At 60.6% G+C, this 16785-nt stretch overlaps 2 protein-coding genes across 19 annotated transcripts; one reads left to right on the top strand and one right to left on the bottom strand.

The window, feature by feature from the left end:
- Positions 1–283: 283 nt before the first annotated feature.
- Positions 284–13519, top strand: CNOT3 (CCR4-NOT transcription complex subunit 3). Of its 18 annotated transcripts, none has more exons than XM_072758634.1 (18): positions 284–573; positions 4057–4134; positions 4248–4315; positions 4559–4633; positions 4756–4845; positions 4992–5120; positions 5222–5317; positions 6303–6522; positions 6618–6751; positions 7065–7121; positions 8286–8673; positions 8752–8875; positions 9355–9553; positions 10500–10599; positions 10708–10906; positions 11146–11278; positions 11885–12010; positions 13178–13519. In XM_072758634.1, the coding sequence occupies exons 2-18, from the start codon at positions 4110–4112 to the stop codon at positions 13274–13276; spliced, it is 2262 nt and encodes a 753-aa protein (XP_072614735.1). In that variant the 5' UTR covers positions 284–573; positions 4057–4109; the 3' UTR covers positions 13277–13519. The 18 variants fall into 18 exon arrangements, 16 of the variants coding, with proteins under 16 accessions (XP_072614735.1, XP_072614745.1, XP_072614739.1 ...); XM_072758644.1 differs by having other exon boundaries at positions 307–573; positions 10741–10906; XM_072758638.1 differs by having other exon boundaries at positions 307–573; positions 4060–4134.
- On the bottom strand, positions 13496–16618 carry LENG1 (leukocyte receptor cluster member 1). The gene is made up of 4 exons (XM_072758860.1): positions 16367–16618; positions 15288–15467; positions 14387–14649; positions 13496–13769 (listed from the first exon to the last, which is right to left on the bottom strand). Exons 1-4 carry the CDS (start codon positions 16496–16498, stop codon positions 13496–13498), a joined length of 849 nt encoding a protein of 282 aa, XP_072614961.1. The 5' UTR covers positions 16499–16618.
- Positions 16619–16785: the final 167 nt, after the last annotated feature.

A 16785-nucleotide genomic window follows, 5' to 3' on the forward strand; every position in this document is an offset into this window, starting at 1 on the left:
GGGCGGGTGTATCCAATCAGCACGACAGTGGCGTCTTGATGGACGCGCGGGCCCTCGCGCTGGCGTGTTGTGCCCTGAGGCGGGGAGGAGGAGGAGCGGGGAGGAAAACCCGAGCCAATCCTAGTAGCCTGCGCGGGAGGCCAATCGAACGCCGCGCCTTGGAGGGATTGCCCAATCGGCGAGAGGGGGCCGGCTGCGTCCTGGCCAAAGACCAATAGAGTGCGACCGAAGGGCAAGAGCGACGTGCCGCCGGAGCAATCACAGACCTGTGCACGGGGCTCGGGGGCGGGTCGGCGCCAGAGACGAGAAGAGAGGAGGGGAGGCCTCCTCCGCCGCCGCCATCTTGGACCGGGCCCGGTCAGCTTCCGCGGAGCCATCGGCAGACGCCGCGGCCTCCCCTGAGCCCCGACCCCGTCGTCAGAACAACCCCGGGCCCACTTCCCCCCCACCCCACTTCCGCTTCGCGCCGCTATCGCGATAGCGCCCGGGCCCGGGGCGCGAGAAAAAGGCGGCGGGTGCTCGCCTCCCCCGCCTGTCGCGATACGCTCCTCAGCGGCGGCGCCAGCTCCTGTGGTGAGAGCGTCAGGCTCGACTGGGCCGGACCCCTTCCCCTCCTCCCCCGGCGCCACCACCGCCTGTCGCGACATGGCCGCCCCCGCACCCCCGGCCCCCGCGGGCGGACCTCCGGCTCCCGGCAGGGGCGGCCCCGGCGCCCGCCGCCCTGCCCCCGCCCCCCGTGCCCCCCTCGTCCGCGCCCCGCGGCGGCGCCGGAGGTCCCCCGCGGGGGTCCGGTGGTGCGGGCGCGCGGGGCCGCCCCTTTCCGCGTCGGGGGCGGCGGCTCGGGGAGGGGGTCTCCACCCCGGGGCCAGGTCCCCCTGCACCGCCCGCCGCCGGCCCCCGGCAGCCTCCGCCAAAGTTTGCCCCGCAGCGGAAAGTCGGGGGCCCGGGCCTTGCGCCTTCGGGGCGGCCGGGGCAGCCCCCTGCGCTGCCCCTCGGGCCGGGTGATGTCACTCCCACTCCCTCGGCTTCGCGGGTCTGGGGCGCCCGCCACGGACCTGGGTGTGCCGATAGCGTGCCCCCTTCCCATCAGCCCTTGGTGGAGTGCACCCCCCCGTGGCCCGGCCCGCCCCCCGGCGTCTGTGCCGGTCCCTACTGGTGTCCGCAGTGCTGGGTCCCGGGCACACGGCACCCCACTCCCAGGTACCGGGGACCCCTGGGAGCCTGAGGCCTCCTAGGGCTGGGGCTCCCCTACCAATGAGACATGTGCACTTTGCTGGGGGGTGTGCTTTCTCCTCCAGGGCAAGGAAACTTTCTCGGTGTTGCTTCCCCCAGGCAGCGGGTTCCTGCCCCGGTGGGCCAGGGCCCGTGTTAGGTGTAGGTGGACAGGGCAGCGCTTCTGCCCCTTCCTGCATGCTCTCAGGTGTGGCTCTAAGGCTTCCACCCTCTCAGCGGCTGGGAGACCCCCACCGTTGTCAGTTTGCGAAGCACAGAGGTTCCTCTGCTGTAGTCATTCCCCGGGTGGGGTTCCCAGGCCCCCGTCCTTGGTGTCAGCCTCCCTGTGTGTGTGGGGGGGTGGAGGTGACTACCTGCACCCTAGGCTCTACATGTCCCTCCTCCGGGGTCTCAGGAGCATTGTGTGGTTCATCAGCAGCCTCCTGGGCTAAGGATTGCTCTCCAGCATCACTTCCCAGTGTGCCAAAGCTCCTGGTCCACTGTGACAGCCCCCGGGGTTAAGGACTAGGCTTTCTGCCCTCCTCCCCGGGTCCCCGGCAAGGCCTCTCTGTGACTGTGCCCTTTCCCCAGAGCTGAGGTTTTGGGGGCTGTCCATGATTGTCGTTTTGGTCCCGCATTGAAATGGTTGTTGCCTCCCATGGGTCTGGCGCACTACTTAACCCCAACTCCAGAATGGGCTCCTGGGGAGGGATGAGACTTGGTGAAGCCTCTTGGGCCGGGGCTTCTTGTTTCCTCAGTTGTGTTTGAGACACTTTGCCATGAGCGTTCGAGCTCTTCGGTGCCTGAGATCCCCTGTCTCGGTGGGCCTACTGTGGTTACCTTTTCCTTGAGGATCCCCCAGGAGCCATGGGGGTTCCCAGCTCTTTAAGAATGGGGCTTTTCCATTGTGGTACCTCCACTTCAAGGCCCAGGCTCTAGTTCTCTTTATCTCTGGTCCCTTGTTTCAGGGTGGGGGAGGGAGAGCATCTTTCTTCAAAGGCAGGGGCTGTTGCTCCCACAGCGAAGGCTCCTGTCCACTGTAGCACCCAGCCCAGAAGGTGCAAGTACCCTGGGCCCTGGTGCCTCCCACAGATACAGGGTTGTCTTCCCTGGGCCCAAGATGTCCTCTCCTGGGTGAGGCCTCTTGTTCCCCTGCCACCGTGCTTCTCACTCCTTCAGGACTTGCCACAGTCTGCTCCCCTCTTGGGGTATCACCTCCCCCCTGAGCTGTGGGCATGCATCCTCTCCCTCCGGGCTGCCCCTGGCCTTAAGAGGCATTCCTGTGTTGGGGTCCTGGCCCTCTCCCAAGCTCCCAGGCCAAAGGCTCTTCCATTTCAGTTTGGTCCTCTCTGTGCAACTGTCTGCTAGGCGCTTCTCTGGCTGCCTCCTTTTTGGAGGGATCTTCTTGTGTGGGGATCTGGCCCCACTGTGGTGTGTCGGCTGGCCTGGGGCCGAGGGTGGAGCCATCATCTGGGTTGGCCCTTATGGAGATGTATGCTCCCTCAAGTCTGAGCTGTGACATCCCTCTCCCCCGCTCTTCAGTGTCCAGAATGGGCTCTCGTGGAGGATGCTGGTGCAGACAGCCTCGGGGCCTTGGTCCTTCTCCAGCATACTCTCATGCCCTGTGCTTTCGTACGTGTTATACACTAGCCGTTAGCTGTGTGTAATTGAAATAAAAATGCAAAGTTCTAGTTTTTCATAGTGGTGTTTAGAGACATAGGTAGCATTTATAGGGAGCATTTTTGTCGTCGTAGAAAGTGTTGTTGGATAGGGCTGTTGGTGAGGCAGTCTGTCCTGGCTGTGGGTAAGGCTGCTCTTGGGCTCCCTGCCCTGGGCTCCCTGCCCTGGGCCTATCTCAGCCACACTTCAGGAGAGACCCCCTCTCTGGGGAGTGACCTCTGGCATAACCCTCCTGCAAGGCTCCTGGATCCCCCCTGATCCTGGTGTCGACCCTAAGTTGTGGCTTCCTTGGGCCAGAGCTCCTGGTGGCTCCCCTTTGACCTCAGCGTCTTCTGGGTTGCATAGACTGTTAGGGTGAAGATGCCCCTCTCTCCTGGTCCTGGCGGTTTATGTTTCTCTGAGTCTGTGTTACCACCATATCTGATACGTAACTCCTTCGAGTGCACAGATGGCTCTCTCATAGCTCTGGTCCCCATCCACCTTGCTGGCCCTCTGGGGGTGATGCTTTCTACCCCCATGTGTCTAAATCTTGGTATCGGTGTCTTTGGGTTGGGTGTCTCTTGTGTTTTAAGGATTCTGTTCTGGAATGAACTTGGTGGTGTAAGGCCCTCTTCTGTTTGGGACCCAGTCCTGTCACGACGGGTGGGTTTAGCTCTTCATGATTCCAGGTATTTCCCATCTCCCGCTGCTCCCCCTCCTTCCCCTGCAGTTCTCACAGACAGCAGACAGCATCTGAACTTTCTCCCTGAAAACTGTCTCTGACCTGAGGGGTAACCTCCCCGAGTTAGGAGTCTAGACACCTGTGTACCGTGCCCCTCTGTGGGCTTTCATCCCCAGCATTCAGCCATGGGCTGCTTGACTTCTTGCTCTAAAATGTCTGGAGTGTCATCTGGTGAGAAAGTATCCCGTGCTCTAGGTACTTTCCACTTCCTGGGTCGGAGGTACACGAAAAGTACATTTGTTTCCTTGTTTCAGCAAACTTCCAGAGTGTTCAGACCCCTGCAGTGGGCTGTCAGGGCAGCATAAGTAGAACTTGGCCTCATCTCTCATCAGAGAGTGAACGCATCTTCGCTTTACCATTCCATGTATTCCTGTTCCCAGCCTCGTCATGTTTGTGTTTGGAACAGATAGGGAATAAACATGTCCCCCTTCCTTGTCTCTCAGCAGCGTCCGTCTCTAAGAGAGTATGAAGAGAGTGCGTCTGTAGGGCAGGGAAGATGGCGGACAAGCGCAAACTCCAAGGTACTGGTCTCCCTGCCCACTGCCTGTGTGGCCTCGTGCCCACTATCTTTAGAACTCCCCCTTGGGTGCCTACTGCCTGGACAAGGTGCTAATAGCCTCTCCTCCCTGGCCAGGTGAGATTGATCGCTGCCTCAAGAAGGTGTCCGAGGGCGTGGAACAGTTTGAGGATATTTGGCAGAAGGTACAGAGCCTGGGGCCTTAACAGTCTGGGTCTTAGAGGAGAAGAGCACGGGAAAAGGCTCAGGGTCTCTGGGTGTAGGCCAGGGAGAGGGGCTGTGGGTCTGGTGCTGAGGACAGAAGGAACAGTTCTGAGACAGATGGGGGTGGAGGCATCCATACCCCTCAGAGGCTGGAGCTTCACCACTAGAATGGGCACTAGGATGGCAAGCCCCACACTGACACCTGGGTTCCCTTCATCCTGCAGCTCCACAATGCAGCCAACGCGAACCAGAAAGAAAAGTATGAAGCTGATCTAAAGAAGGAGATTAAGAAGCTTCAAGTGAGGGGCCTAGGGGCCCAGCTTCCTGCATCCTGAGGGCAGAGGGAACAGGGAGGAGGGGGCTGGCAGCCTTGGTGCCCAGGTCCTGAGGCAATGTGACTCTTGCTTTTCCCCATCTGCAGCGGCTGAGGGACCAGATCAAGACATGGGTAGCATCCAACGAGATCAAGGACAAGAGGCAGCTCATAGACAACCGCAAACTCATTGAGACGGTAGGAGCTCAGAGCCTGGTACCTGAGAGGTGGGAGGTGGCCGGACTCCCTGGGCCCAAGAAGTCTCTGGAAGAGGATGGTTTCTCCGGCAAGGTTAAGGGGAGAGGTGATGGGCTGGGATCTCCTGCCAACTGCGCTCTCCACAGCAAATGGAACGGTTCAAAGTTGTGGAGCGAGAGACCAAGACTAAAGCCTACAGCAAGGAGGGCCTGGGCCTGGCACAGAAGGTGGACCCTGCCCAGAAGGAGAAGGAGGAGGTCGGCCAGTGGCTCACAGTGAGTCAGGAAAGAGAGGAGGAGATGACCTTTGGGGCCCTAACCTCCAGGCATCCACGGAGACCTGCTGACCAGCTGCCTTTCCACTCCCTCTCCCCCAGAACACCATTGACACCCTGAACATGCAGGTGGACCAGTTTGAGAGTGAAGTGGAGTCACTGTCCGTGCAGACGCGCAAGAAGAAGGGTGACAAGGATGTGAGTAGGGGGACACTGCATCCAGGGGACAGAGATGGGCTGGCGAGTGGGAGGCATGTGGCCAGTTGGGGGTAGCACCTGTCGGTGAGCCAGTGTCAGGGCTCCAGCCTTGGTCAGCAGTGGCACCATGGAAAGGGGGAGTGGTTTGGGGGAACATGCTGGGTTCTGCTGGGGTTGCAGACTAGGTGAGAGCAGATAGCCATACAGGGTGGAGAAGTCTGAGAGCTGAAGCCTCCTGGCTCCGAGAAGGCTCAGGTCCTGAGGCAGTAAGGAGAGGCGAGCCTCATTTGGGCTGAGAAGAGCCATCTAGGGCAGAGCCAGGTCTAGGTTCCCAGATTCCAGAACTCCAGGGCTGAAGGGTGTGGATTCAGGGGGATGCAAACGTCATGTACTTGATGGCACAGGGAGCGGAGAGCTGGGTCCAGGGGCAGGGGACATGGGAGAGGTGCCCAATCTGGGTGTCAGACTCCGAGGAGTTTGGGAAGCTGGAGCCACAACAGGTCCTTGTGGAAAGGATGGGGATATTTAGAACTGAGGAAGGGGCAGGTGGCTGGAGAGCCCGAGCCAAGCTGCTGAATCTGGACTCCTAGGGGTGGGGATTGTGAGGACAAAGATGACGGTGGTCATAAACAGCAAGCTCGCTGCAAACAGGCATCATCATTTGCCATTAGAGCAAGATGGGGTGAGGGGGGTGGGCTGCAGTTGTGAGATCTGGGCTGTCAGGGGAGCTGCAGGGAGGGCCACAGTGTAGGAGGCATGGGGCTTTCTGGTCTGTTGGGAGGTTTCCATGGATGTCTGGGTGGGAGCTGAGGATCCTTGAGGGGCCGGGGCGGGCAGACTCCTCACTGCCCGTGCCAGGAGGGGCTGGAGTGGAGCCTCCTGCATCTCTGCAGGGGTCGGGGACTGAGGACGGGTTCTGCGGGGGCAGGAGGGGCCTGGGCAGGTGCCCTGCAGCCCCTGAGCCTGGCCCTGGGCTCGCCAGCAGAAGCAGGACCGGATCGAGGGCCTGAAGCGGCACATCGAGAAGCACCGCTACCACGTGCGCATGCTGGAGACCATCCTGCGCATGCTGGACAACGATTCTATCCTTGTCGATGCCATTCGCAAGATCAAGGATGACGTTGAGTACTATGTCGACTCGTCCCAGGACCCTGACTTCGAGGAGAACGAGTTCCTCTATGACGATCTGGACCTCGAGGACATTCGTGAGGCCCGGGGTTGGCCTGCGGGCATGGGGCAGTGAGGGCCAGGTGGGATGGTGTCCGAGCCTGTTCAGCATGCCCCTCCCTGCCCCCAACAGCACAGGCGCTGGTCGCCACCTCCCCCCCCAGCCACAGTCATATGGAGGATGAGATCTTCAACCAGTCCAGCAGCACACCCACCTCGACCACCTCCAGCTCTCCCATCCCGCCCAGCCCGGCCAACTGCACCACGGTGAGAAGGCAGCCCAGGGGAGGGGAACCAAGGAAGTGGGGTCTTGGTGTCACGGGTTGGGGCATGCGGCAGAGGCCAGGCAGTGGGGAGTGGCTCAGGCAGGGATCCAGGACTGGATTCCCTGAGGAGAGCAGGCTGCCAGGCCTGTGAGACGCTGGCAGGGGGTGCTGGCTCCCAGGAGACAAGGACCCTGGGTCCCCCGATGAGGTTAAGGGCATAGGTCCCGCAGCAGCCCTGGGAGCTTCAGAGATTGGAGTCTCTGTTGGCGCCCTAGGGGTCACACAGGTTTCCATCTGCTCCTCTCCCACTTCAGGAAAACTCTGAAGATGACAAGAAGAGAGGACGCTCAACAGATAGCGAAGTCAGCCAGGTAGGTGTGACGGGCATATCAGTCTGCCATTGGCTCCCAGGGCTCACAAAGGCCTGAGTGCACGAGGAAGGCCAGTAGCCTTACTTAGGGCAGGTGTGGAGGGCCAGGCAAGCAGGTGGCTGGTGCTGTGGTTGAGTGTGTGGCTGGAGTAGTGGCCTGGCCTGGGTGGTCAGGAGACCTTGCTCCAGAGAGACCCCTGCCCCTGACGTGGGGGGAAGACTATGGTTTACCAGGTGGGGAGAAGGGGGCGGGCAGACAGGTGGGTGGTGCCCAAAGATGACCCACCTGGCTCAGGCCGAGGGTCCCCCCCCCCCCCGCCCGCCCCTTGTGGAGTGGCTGTGGAATGGCCCCACCAGCTGGAGAAATGACTACTCAGAAGTCACACGGGTTTCTTTGGGCCTCTTTGGGCCTTGTCCTGGGTCTTGGCTGTGCTAGTGATGGACATCATGGACTTCCAAGAGGGGAGGCACTTCTCAGGCCGTCTGTGTTCCCCCAGTGAATCCTGTGGATTCTGGGACGGGAGCTGGTCCTCGAACCAGGGTCCTAGTTAGGGAGGAGCCTAGTGGGAGGGCACCGGTAGGGCTGCTCTGGGCCCTGGGGGGGCCAGGAACCAGTTGGTCTCATAATTCCTTGACATGTGGCATGTGTGAGGTGTGGGGAGCAGTTAGCTGCCACTGTGCCCTGGGCGTGTCACTCTGCTTTCTAGGTAGTGGTCATCAGCAGCCCTTCAAGTAGTTTTTGTGACCCTTGAAGTGACATTCAGAACTGCTGCCCAATTTAGACTTTTTTCTTCTCTTGGACTCAGCTGGTTGGACTAATTTCATACTGAGGACATTTAGTTACCTCCCTGTCCTCAGATGGGTGTCTGTGACCGGCACCCAGGTTGTGTGTCAAACCCCCACTGGATGTTTTGGGGAGGCGTCCATGTAGGACATGGGGAGCTGGGGTGGGGGCTGGGATGCATGTGAGTGTCTTAGGTGTGAAGGTGGTTATTGAAGCCTTGAGGGTGAGGTCAGCAGGGGGAGGAAGCTCAGGCAGCCAGGCCCAGTGAGGACGGCAGCCCAGCTTGGAGGAGGGGTGCTGGGGCGGGGAGGGTGGGCAGCATGTGGGAGGCTCAGCAGACCTGGTCAACTGGATCCTGATCCTCTTCTCTCCCACCTGCAGTCTCCAGCCAAAAATGGCTCTAAGCCTGTCCATAGCAACCAGCATCCTCAGTCTCCGGCCGTGCCGCCCAGCTACCCACCTGGCCCCCCACCTGCCACCTCTGCCCTTAGCACCACTCCTGGCAACAATGGGGCCTCCACCCCAGCAGCGCCCACAAGTGCCCTGGGCCCCAAGGCCAGCCCAGCTCCCAGCCACAGTTCCGGCACCCCTGCCCCCTACGCCCAGGCCGTGGCCCCACCAGCCCCCAGCGGGTCCAGCACCACCCAGCCCCGGCCTCCCAGTGTCCAGCCCGGTGGGGGAGGGGGAAGTGGTGGAGGCAGCAGTGGCGGCAGTGGCAGTAGTAACAGCAGTGGAGGTGGAGGTGCTGGCAAACAGAACGGCGCCACCAGTAAGTGGGAGGACTGCAGGGGGTTGGGGGGGTTCTGGGATTGGCTGGCCTCTTTTCATTCTCTCTTCCCACCCCCAGGTTATAGCTCAGTGGTGGCCGACAGCCCGGCAGAAGTGGCTCTCAGCAGCAGTGGGGGCAGTGGTGCCAGCAGCCAGGCTCTGGGCCCCCCATCAGGTTCCCACAACCCACCTCCCAGCACCTCGTGAGTGTCTGGCCTTCAGCAGCCCCTGTCCTTGCCAGGACTTCTCCCACTGGGTTGGGTGTCGTGTCCAACTTCTTTCCAGCCAGAACATCGTATACACCAGTCCCCTAGCTTTACCCTTTTGACTATTTTAAAACGTTCCTTGGTTAATTGGGAGTGTTCTCAGAGTTCCATATATCCCCTTTCTGGTGACCTGCCTCAGGCTCACCTGACTCCCCTCAGAGAGCTGCCGCTCCATACCTCAGGTCAGACCTTTCTCAGAAGATGGCCCCAAGAAAGGGAGGAGTGAAGAGCTGCTCCCTGGGTCTGCCTCCTTACCAGGCTCTGGGTGGGCTGCCCCAAGGGATGGACGCACTTGCCCTGTGTCCATGCACCTAAGTGGAACATCCACCTCCCACATGCTCCCCACCCCATGTGCCGTCGCCGCGGCCTGACTCGTCCCTGGAGCACCGAGCCCTCTCTCCTTCTCTGCTGCCCAGGAAGGAAACCAGTGCAGCAGCCCCTGCAGGGGCTGGGGGTGTGGCCCCAGGCTCAGGGAACAATACAGGAGGACCCAGCCTCCTGGTGCCGCTTCCCGTGAACCCTCCCAGCTCCCCGACACCTAGCTTCAGTGAGGCCAAGGCAGCTGGCGCCCTGCTCAACGGACCTCCACAGTTCAGCACCGCCCCAGAGATCAAGGTGGGCCCCAGCTGCTGTGTCCTTGTCCTGCCATCCTCCTGTACATTTGCTGTCCCCCAACCTGCAGGTCTGCCACCCTCAACTCCTCTGGGGGGCTCTGGTGTGCTCTCCCCACTGGCTGTGCTCTCGCCTGGTCTCTGAGCTCCTCCACCATCCTGCCCTCTGGGACACTTTCCTGTGCTCCTGTTGGGACCTGCCCTCTTGCACTCTGGGTTCCCATCATCTCTGTCCCCATTTCTGCTCACTCCTTCAGACACCCATCATCCAGCTCACCACCATCCTTTTCCCTTCCGAGGGACTGCCTAAATTGAGAAAACACTGATGCCCACTCTGGGATGCACTTCATGCTGGGTGAATACACCCAGGTCCCGCCTTCTGTATGGGAAGCTGCGTGTGACTGCACGGGGCAGGGCAGCACGTGCTTTGGAGCAGTAGAAATGTCTTGTACTGAACCTGGGGAGGTGGCCCAGCAAGGTCTCTAAGGAGAGACCTCTGAGCCGGGAGTGATGGGGGTCCTGGGGTCTGGTGAGGTCCCTATAGCAGGACAGGCTAAGGGAAGGAGTGGTTCTCTTGTGCCAGAGTTCTGGGATGGCTGCCATGGGAGCTGGGGTACGTGCAGATCCCTGCCCCACAGCAGCCTCCCATGGCATGGCCGCCAGCAGAGTGGGTGCTAGTGTAGGTGTGAGAATTGTGTGCTACCACATGTTCTGAGCGGTGGTGGTGCCGCATCCATGCACCAGTTTGGTCTGCCATGTGCAGCACGCGGTCATGGTCCGGCTCGGGAGGGGCCCTGCTCACCAGGCAATCCTCTGATGCTGCCTATGCCCCAACATCCAGATTTTCTCCCCACTGCCAGCTACCTTGGTGAAGAACTGGTAGCCTTGGCTGAGCCAAGCGTCTGCCAGAGGGGGAAGCAGCATGGGTGGCAGCTGTCTTCTCCCCACAGGCCCCGGAACCTCTGAGCTCTCTCAAGTCCATGGCAGAGCGGGCAGCCATCAGCTCCGGCATCGAGGATCCTGTGCCAACGCTGCACCTAACCGAGCGAGGTGAGGGTCTGGGTGAGGTGGGGGCGGGGGCGGCCGGGCAGGAGTAATGGCACACTCCAGCCTCACCGGAGGGCCTGGCCCTGCCACACCCCCCACACCGCCCTGCAGACATCATCCTGAGCAGCACGTCCGCCCCACCAGCCTCAGCTCAGCCGCCCCTGCAGCTGTCAGAAGTGAACATCCCGCTCTCGCTGGGCGTGTGTCCCCTGGGGCCTGTGCCCCTCACCAAGGAGCAGCTCTACCAGCAGGCCATGGAAGAGGCCGCCTGGCACCATATGCCCCACCCCTCAGACTCCGAGCGTATCCGGTGAGGGACCAAGACCCCTGAGAGTGGGGAGGCGGCCCTGATGTTTGGGTATGGTTCCCCAGTCCAGAGACATTGTGTGAAGCTTGCTGCTGGTCCTCCATGCTGGGGTGATTGGGTGCCTGGAAGCTCCCTTGATCCGTGGGGTGGGCGGCTATGGTCAGATCAGGGCTAGATTTCTACCCCTACCTCGAGACCGTGGGAATCATCAGGCACTAGAATAAGCCTCTTCTCCTCCACAGGCAGTACCTCCCCCGGAACCCCTGCCCGACACCCCCATACCACCACCAGATGCCACCCCCACACTCGGACACCGTGGAGTTCTACCAGCGCCTGTCGACTGAGACGCTCTTCTTCATCTTCTACTATCTGGAGGTACAGCAGGGCCCCCGGGGCAGCCTCGGGCCCCCCGGCTTCGCCGCCACCGCCGCCGTCCCCCCTCGGGCTGGAGGGGTGAGGTGGGTGCCCCACTGCGGCCACCGGGACCGCACCCCCTCCCTGTCCCCAGTCCTGCCCTCCCCTCACCCCCCAGGCAAACCTGTCCCCATTCCCACTTCAGCTCAGGCTAGGTTTGTCCACTGTGGGGGCTTGGGAGCCCCCGCCCCTCCAGCCTCCTCTGGGTGTGCCCCGGTGTCTGTCACAGTGCAGTCACGGCCTCTGGAGGCCACTAGAGAACTGTCCCCTCTGCATGACCCCAGGGAGTTAGAACCAGCCCCACTCTCATCCTGCCCTGGGAAGCTTCCTGAACTGCCTGCTCTCAGCTCTCAACACGCAGTAGTTTCTTTTCCTTCTCAAAGCTTCCCTGAAAGCAATTTCTTCTGACCAGCAGTGGTATGTTCTGTGTCCCCACCCATCTCCACCTGGACTGTCCAGCCCACCCTTGGTCTACGGCGGGGCCCGGGTCAGCCCTGATGCCCTGTGCCCCTTGCCCCCACCAGTTTGGGGGCCCCCTGATCCTTGGCTCCTCCCTTCCTCCCCCAGGGTACAAAGGCGCAGTATCTGGCAGCCAAGGCCCTAAAGAAGCAGTCGTGGCGGTTCCACACCAAGTACATGATGTGGTTCCAGAGGCACGAGGAGCCCAAGACCATCACAGATGAGTTTGAGCAGGTGAGGGCCCCTCGCTGTGCCCTGCCCACCCCCAGGCCCGTCGTCATCCTCCTCTTCCTCCGGCCCCATTGCTGGTCCTCCCCTGGGGCATCACAATGGTGTCCCGTCCTCCAGGGAGGCACCTGGCCTATCGTCTCACACCTAGCAGATCAGGGGCTCCTTGGCAAACACAAACAGGGAAGCTGTATTCTTTAATGACCTTCCCACATGGTGAAAATCAGAACCTCCTACTTGTTGCACAACACTCTGTGGCCAGGCTGTGTTGGGTTTGAATTCAGCTCCAGCTGGGTGACCTTGGGCAAGTCGCTTGGACCTGCCTCCATGCCCTTATGTATAAACACGAGCTGACAAACCCCATGTGTGCAGTTGTTACAAGGATTAGATGAGTTAATGACATGTGAGTACTCTGTGGTGCCCGCTCTGTAGTACCCTGGGGGTGTTGGCTTCCGATAACTTCTAATTGTTGTGTTCCACAATGTTTTTTTCTATCCAATATTTGCCTGATGCCAAGTTCTGAACAAGGCCTCTATCCTCAGAGAACTCAGTCCCCTCCCTCAGTTCTTTTCAGGTTCTTTGCAGCATCTCAGATACTGATGCAGACCCGGCCCTTTCCCTGTGTCCTCTCTGACATTAAGCAGACTCCTCTCTCTATCCTGGTTTGGGCCAAAGTAATCCTCCAAGTCCATGGCAAGGCCTCCCTCCTTCAGAAACACCCACGCCACCACTGTCACCAATAAAACATCTATCCCAACAGCGTGCCTGGACGTAGACTCAGCCTATTCCATTCTCTAGGATGGGGTAACAGCCTCGGGGTTGTGTGAAGGTCAATGCTAGCACACAGCTCGAGGGCCGAGCACCAGCTCCTGTGCTCAAGCGCCGCAGCCCTCGCGAGAAGTCAGATGCTGTGTAAATATGCGGGGGACTGAGGCCCCATGCTGGCCTCGGTGCGCCTCTGCCTCCCCGGTTCCTTTAAAGGGGGCAGGAGAATCTTGTCCTGCCCAAAAAGAGCCTGGTGAGGGTGGAGGGAACTGGCACGTGCATGCAGGCCGCTGGGCCTGGTACCTGGCACGTCCCTGGCCCAGAGATCTGTTCCCTCTGTCTGTCGGTCCGGCCCAGATTCCTGGCCACCTGCTCGTCCACTCACTGACCACCTTCTCCCCTGGGCAGGGCACCTACATCTACTTTGACTACGAGAAGTGGGGCCAGCGGAAGAAGGAAGGCTTCACCTTTGAGTACCGCTACCTGGAGGACCGGGACCTCCAGTGACACCGGCCCCTCCCTCTACCCCCGCCCCCCCCGCATGCTGACCCCCCTGCCCAGGCTAGGGCCCGGCCCTGGAAGACTGGGGGAGGCCCCAGGCCTTGGGGCAGCCCTCACCCCCAGGAAGCAGCCCCACCCTGGGGGCCCGGGGGCGAGGGCTGCCCCCTCCTCCCCTCCCCAGTGAGGGACATTTTTTGGTAAACCTATTTTCATTTTGGAAAATATTTATGAATAAATAGTTTTATATGACGGCTGGCAGCTGCGGCCTCTCCTCTCCCCCCAGGAGTCAGTGAGCGCTGGGGTCTTGCTGGTGGGGCGCCGGGCCCACTGGGGATTGAACTGGGAGTTGTACCGCCTCCGCCGTTCATCTGTCTCCTCCTCAGGCTGCTCCTCCTGGGGGGTTGTGCTCTGGACTCGTGCCAGCAGGGCCTCTGCCCGAGCCCGTTCTGTTGTTTCCCGCCGAAGACGTTCAGCTCGAAGCTGGTCCAGGGATGGGGGTCTGGGGGGAGAACACTCAGGTCAGAAAGCTTGTAGCCCCTAGAGGTCCCACTGTCCCCCAAGAAGGAGCTGCCCCACCTGGAACCCCATCCACCCCTACCTGCTCTGGTCTGAGAGGTTTGTGGGTGGGAAGCTGGCCTCATGCTGTGCAAGGACCCAGGACTGCCATCACTGCCCCTGATGCCCCTCCAGATCACGAGCTATGATGATGAGCACAGCCAGGACCTCAGTTTCCCCTTCTGTAGGAGCTAGGAGACCTGCTCAGGTTTGTCCTCCTTGGGACACAAACCTGTTCTGACTGACCCCGTGGTTCTCAAACTAGACCCCCAGAAAGCTTTGTTTCAGTGGGTTTCATCTATTGCTATTTTGCATAGAAGCGAGAAAACCTTGAAACAAGGTTACCTCCCCAGTCACCAGTGTCTCTTCACACCCTGTCTCTCCAAAAGCCACTGGACAATCAAGGCTGAGTGAAGGGTCACGGGGGCTCAGGAAAACCAGCTTGCCTCTGCAGACCCCCTGCTAGGGTGTTGGGGCCCCAAAGCCACACGTGGCAAGCTGCCTCCCCAGGCCCCCAGCCCCTCACCCTGACAGCACCAATGCAGCCGCCCACTTCCTTACACTTCAGGCCGCTGCTTCTCAGGCCTCTCCTTCCCCTTCCTGCCATGGCCACCATTGTCCCCACTGTGCCTTCTCTTCCTCTTCAAGTGCTTCTGTATCTCCTGTAGAGGGTCCAAGCGGTTCTTGATCTTTTCATCTGGACCTGGGCCGAGCTGGGGGGCCCCTTGCCGTGGGGGTAGCTGGTACCAAGGCGGCTGAGTCTGGGCTTCTGCTGCGCTCTGGCCCAGGTAGGTCAGGATGCCCAGAGCTTTCTCCTGCCTCTCCTGAGGGGGACAGAAAGAGGGAACTGAGGATGTCAGCGATGTCTCCACTCAGGGAGCCCTACCTGTGACAACAGAATCCCCCAGGCTCCTGGACAGGTAGAAGCAGCATGAGTCAACTCAGCCATTTTTCCAAGGACAGGTGGGCCTCCTGCACTGGGCAGAGTGTCAGTTCAATAACAAAAAACACAAGGGGGAAGGATGGGGTGCAACTGCTTTAGGGTTCAGAGGCAGCATCTTTGGGGAGATACTTTGAAGATGAACCTGAAAGCCTGCCAGCAAGGCAAAGGAGCGAGGCGAGACAAAGGCAAGTTCAGAGTTTGGTGGGAACCCCTGAAAGTGGGTAAGTGACAGGACCCAGGTTCTGATTTAGGTGAAAAAGCTTCCTAATACACCTCCACAGGGTCTTGACATCAGCCCAAGGGGTCTGTACCTGACGGTGCCATGCACCCACTCCCAAGCCCCTGCAGGGAGGGTGCCAATAACCCACACTTGGAGTGCTGTGTTCCAGTACTGAGTTCTGTGTCAGCTCATTTCATCCCCACCCTACCTCTCTGTTCCCATCAGTCAGACTTTACCCCTGACTGACAGGGACGGGGGGGGGGGGGGGGGGGGGGGGGGGGGGGGCGGCCGCAGCTTACTTTCTCCTGTCGCTTTTCTTCCTCATACTCTCTATTGCCTCTGGTCGCCCCTTTCCCTTCCTCCAGCAGCTCCCGAAATAGGTCCACAGGGCCAGAACTGGGGGCTCCCGCCTCTGCTGCTTGGAGCTCAGGTAGCGAGTGCTGGTGCCTGGCCTTCTTCCGTAGGAATTCTGTGCGGGCCTGGGGAAAAGAAAGTTACAGGCAGAGCATTCGTTGCCTAGCCGTGCCTCCAAGAACTGTGAGACCGGTGCCAAGCACAGAGAATCCCCGTGCTGGTGCTGAGGGCTCATCAGAGCATCACCCAGCCTGGGGGAGAGGATGGGAGAATGAGGTGACACCTGGGTTTGTACGCTGCCTTTGGTGAACCAGAAGGGTTTCCCAACCTCAGCTGGCACAATAAAAACAGCTAGGAAGGCAGCCCAAAATTTGCCAACAGGCGACCAGAAATACAGGTAAGGGCTCCAGATCACTGTCCCTCGACCACATGCGATCTGCTGCCAAAAGTGAGCTTTAAAAGCCCAGACCACCTCCCGGCCAGCGGTGAGGGCCAGATTCGTTAACAAACTTCAAACTCCGTGCACACTAGAAGCTAGAAGTTACACCGAGAGCCCCCGGGGTTGGGGGCCGCGGGGAGAGGGCTCGCCCCACAGGGAGATGGGTATGTCCCACTTCTCTGCACAGCGGAGGGCAGTGCCCTCTGGGCACGAACAGAGCAGGTCCAGCGCTCTGCTCGGGGCGAGCATACAGCAGACGCTCCAGAGAGGTCGGGCAGGAACACTAAACGTGGGTCTGCGTTTCTTTGAACTGCACAGGATTCATTTTTTCAGCAGCCCCTACTCTAAGCCAGGCACACCCTGGCCTCACGAAAACCGAGTGGCGGAAACCAGGGCAAAGGGGAGGCCCAGGTGGGGAAGCCTCAGGTAGGGCCCGCGCAGGCGAGCCCCTGCGTTTCCAACCGCGCCCAGCTCCTCCAGCCTCACGGGAGGCACTGCGCTTGTGCGCCATCCCGCTTCCGGCCCCTCCCCCACGCGCCTGCGCGCTCGGCCCGGGAGTCCCGTCCGACCGCACTCGGGGCTTACCTCCTGCTGAGCGAGCAGCACCCTCCGCTCACGTTCTTTCTCCTCCTCTCGGGCCTGAGCCTCGTCACGCCGCACGCGGGCGACATTGTCCTTGTTCCGGACGTGCCAACTCTTCTTGGGCAAGATATTCATGGCGTCGTAGCCGTCCACCGACTGCAGGCCCGCCTCTGAGCACTTTCTATTGGCGAGAGGATGGCGTTCCCTGTTGTTCCTGCCTCAGCTACGGATTGGCCCTGGGCTGGCTGCCACGCCCCTCGAAGTCCGTAGCGAGCGCTGATTGGCTGAGATGCCGAATTCGGGTTGGTGTAGCCTGGAGACCGCCTCTTCACCAGGTTCTGAGCCAATCACTTGTCCCCGCCCTCAAGCTACGGGACGCGGCCGCTGATTGGCTGGCCTTCTCGAGGCCGATACCTCTGATT

Source organism: Vulpes vulpes, chromosome 1 (genome assembly GCF_048418805.1).
Source record: "Vulpes vulpes isolate BD-2025 chromosome 1, VulVul3, whole genome shotgun sequence".
Classification (NCBI taxonomy): domain Eukaryota; kingdom Metazoa; phylum Chordata; class Mammalia; order Carnivora; family Canidae; genus Vulpes; species Vulpes vulpes.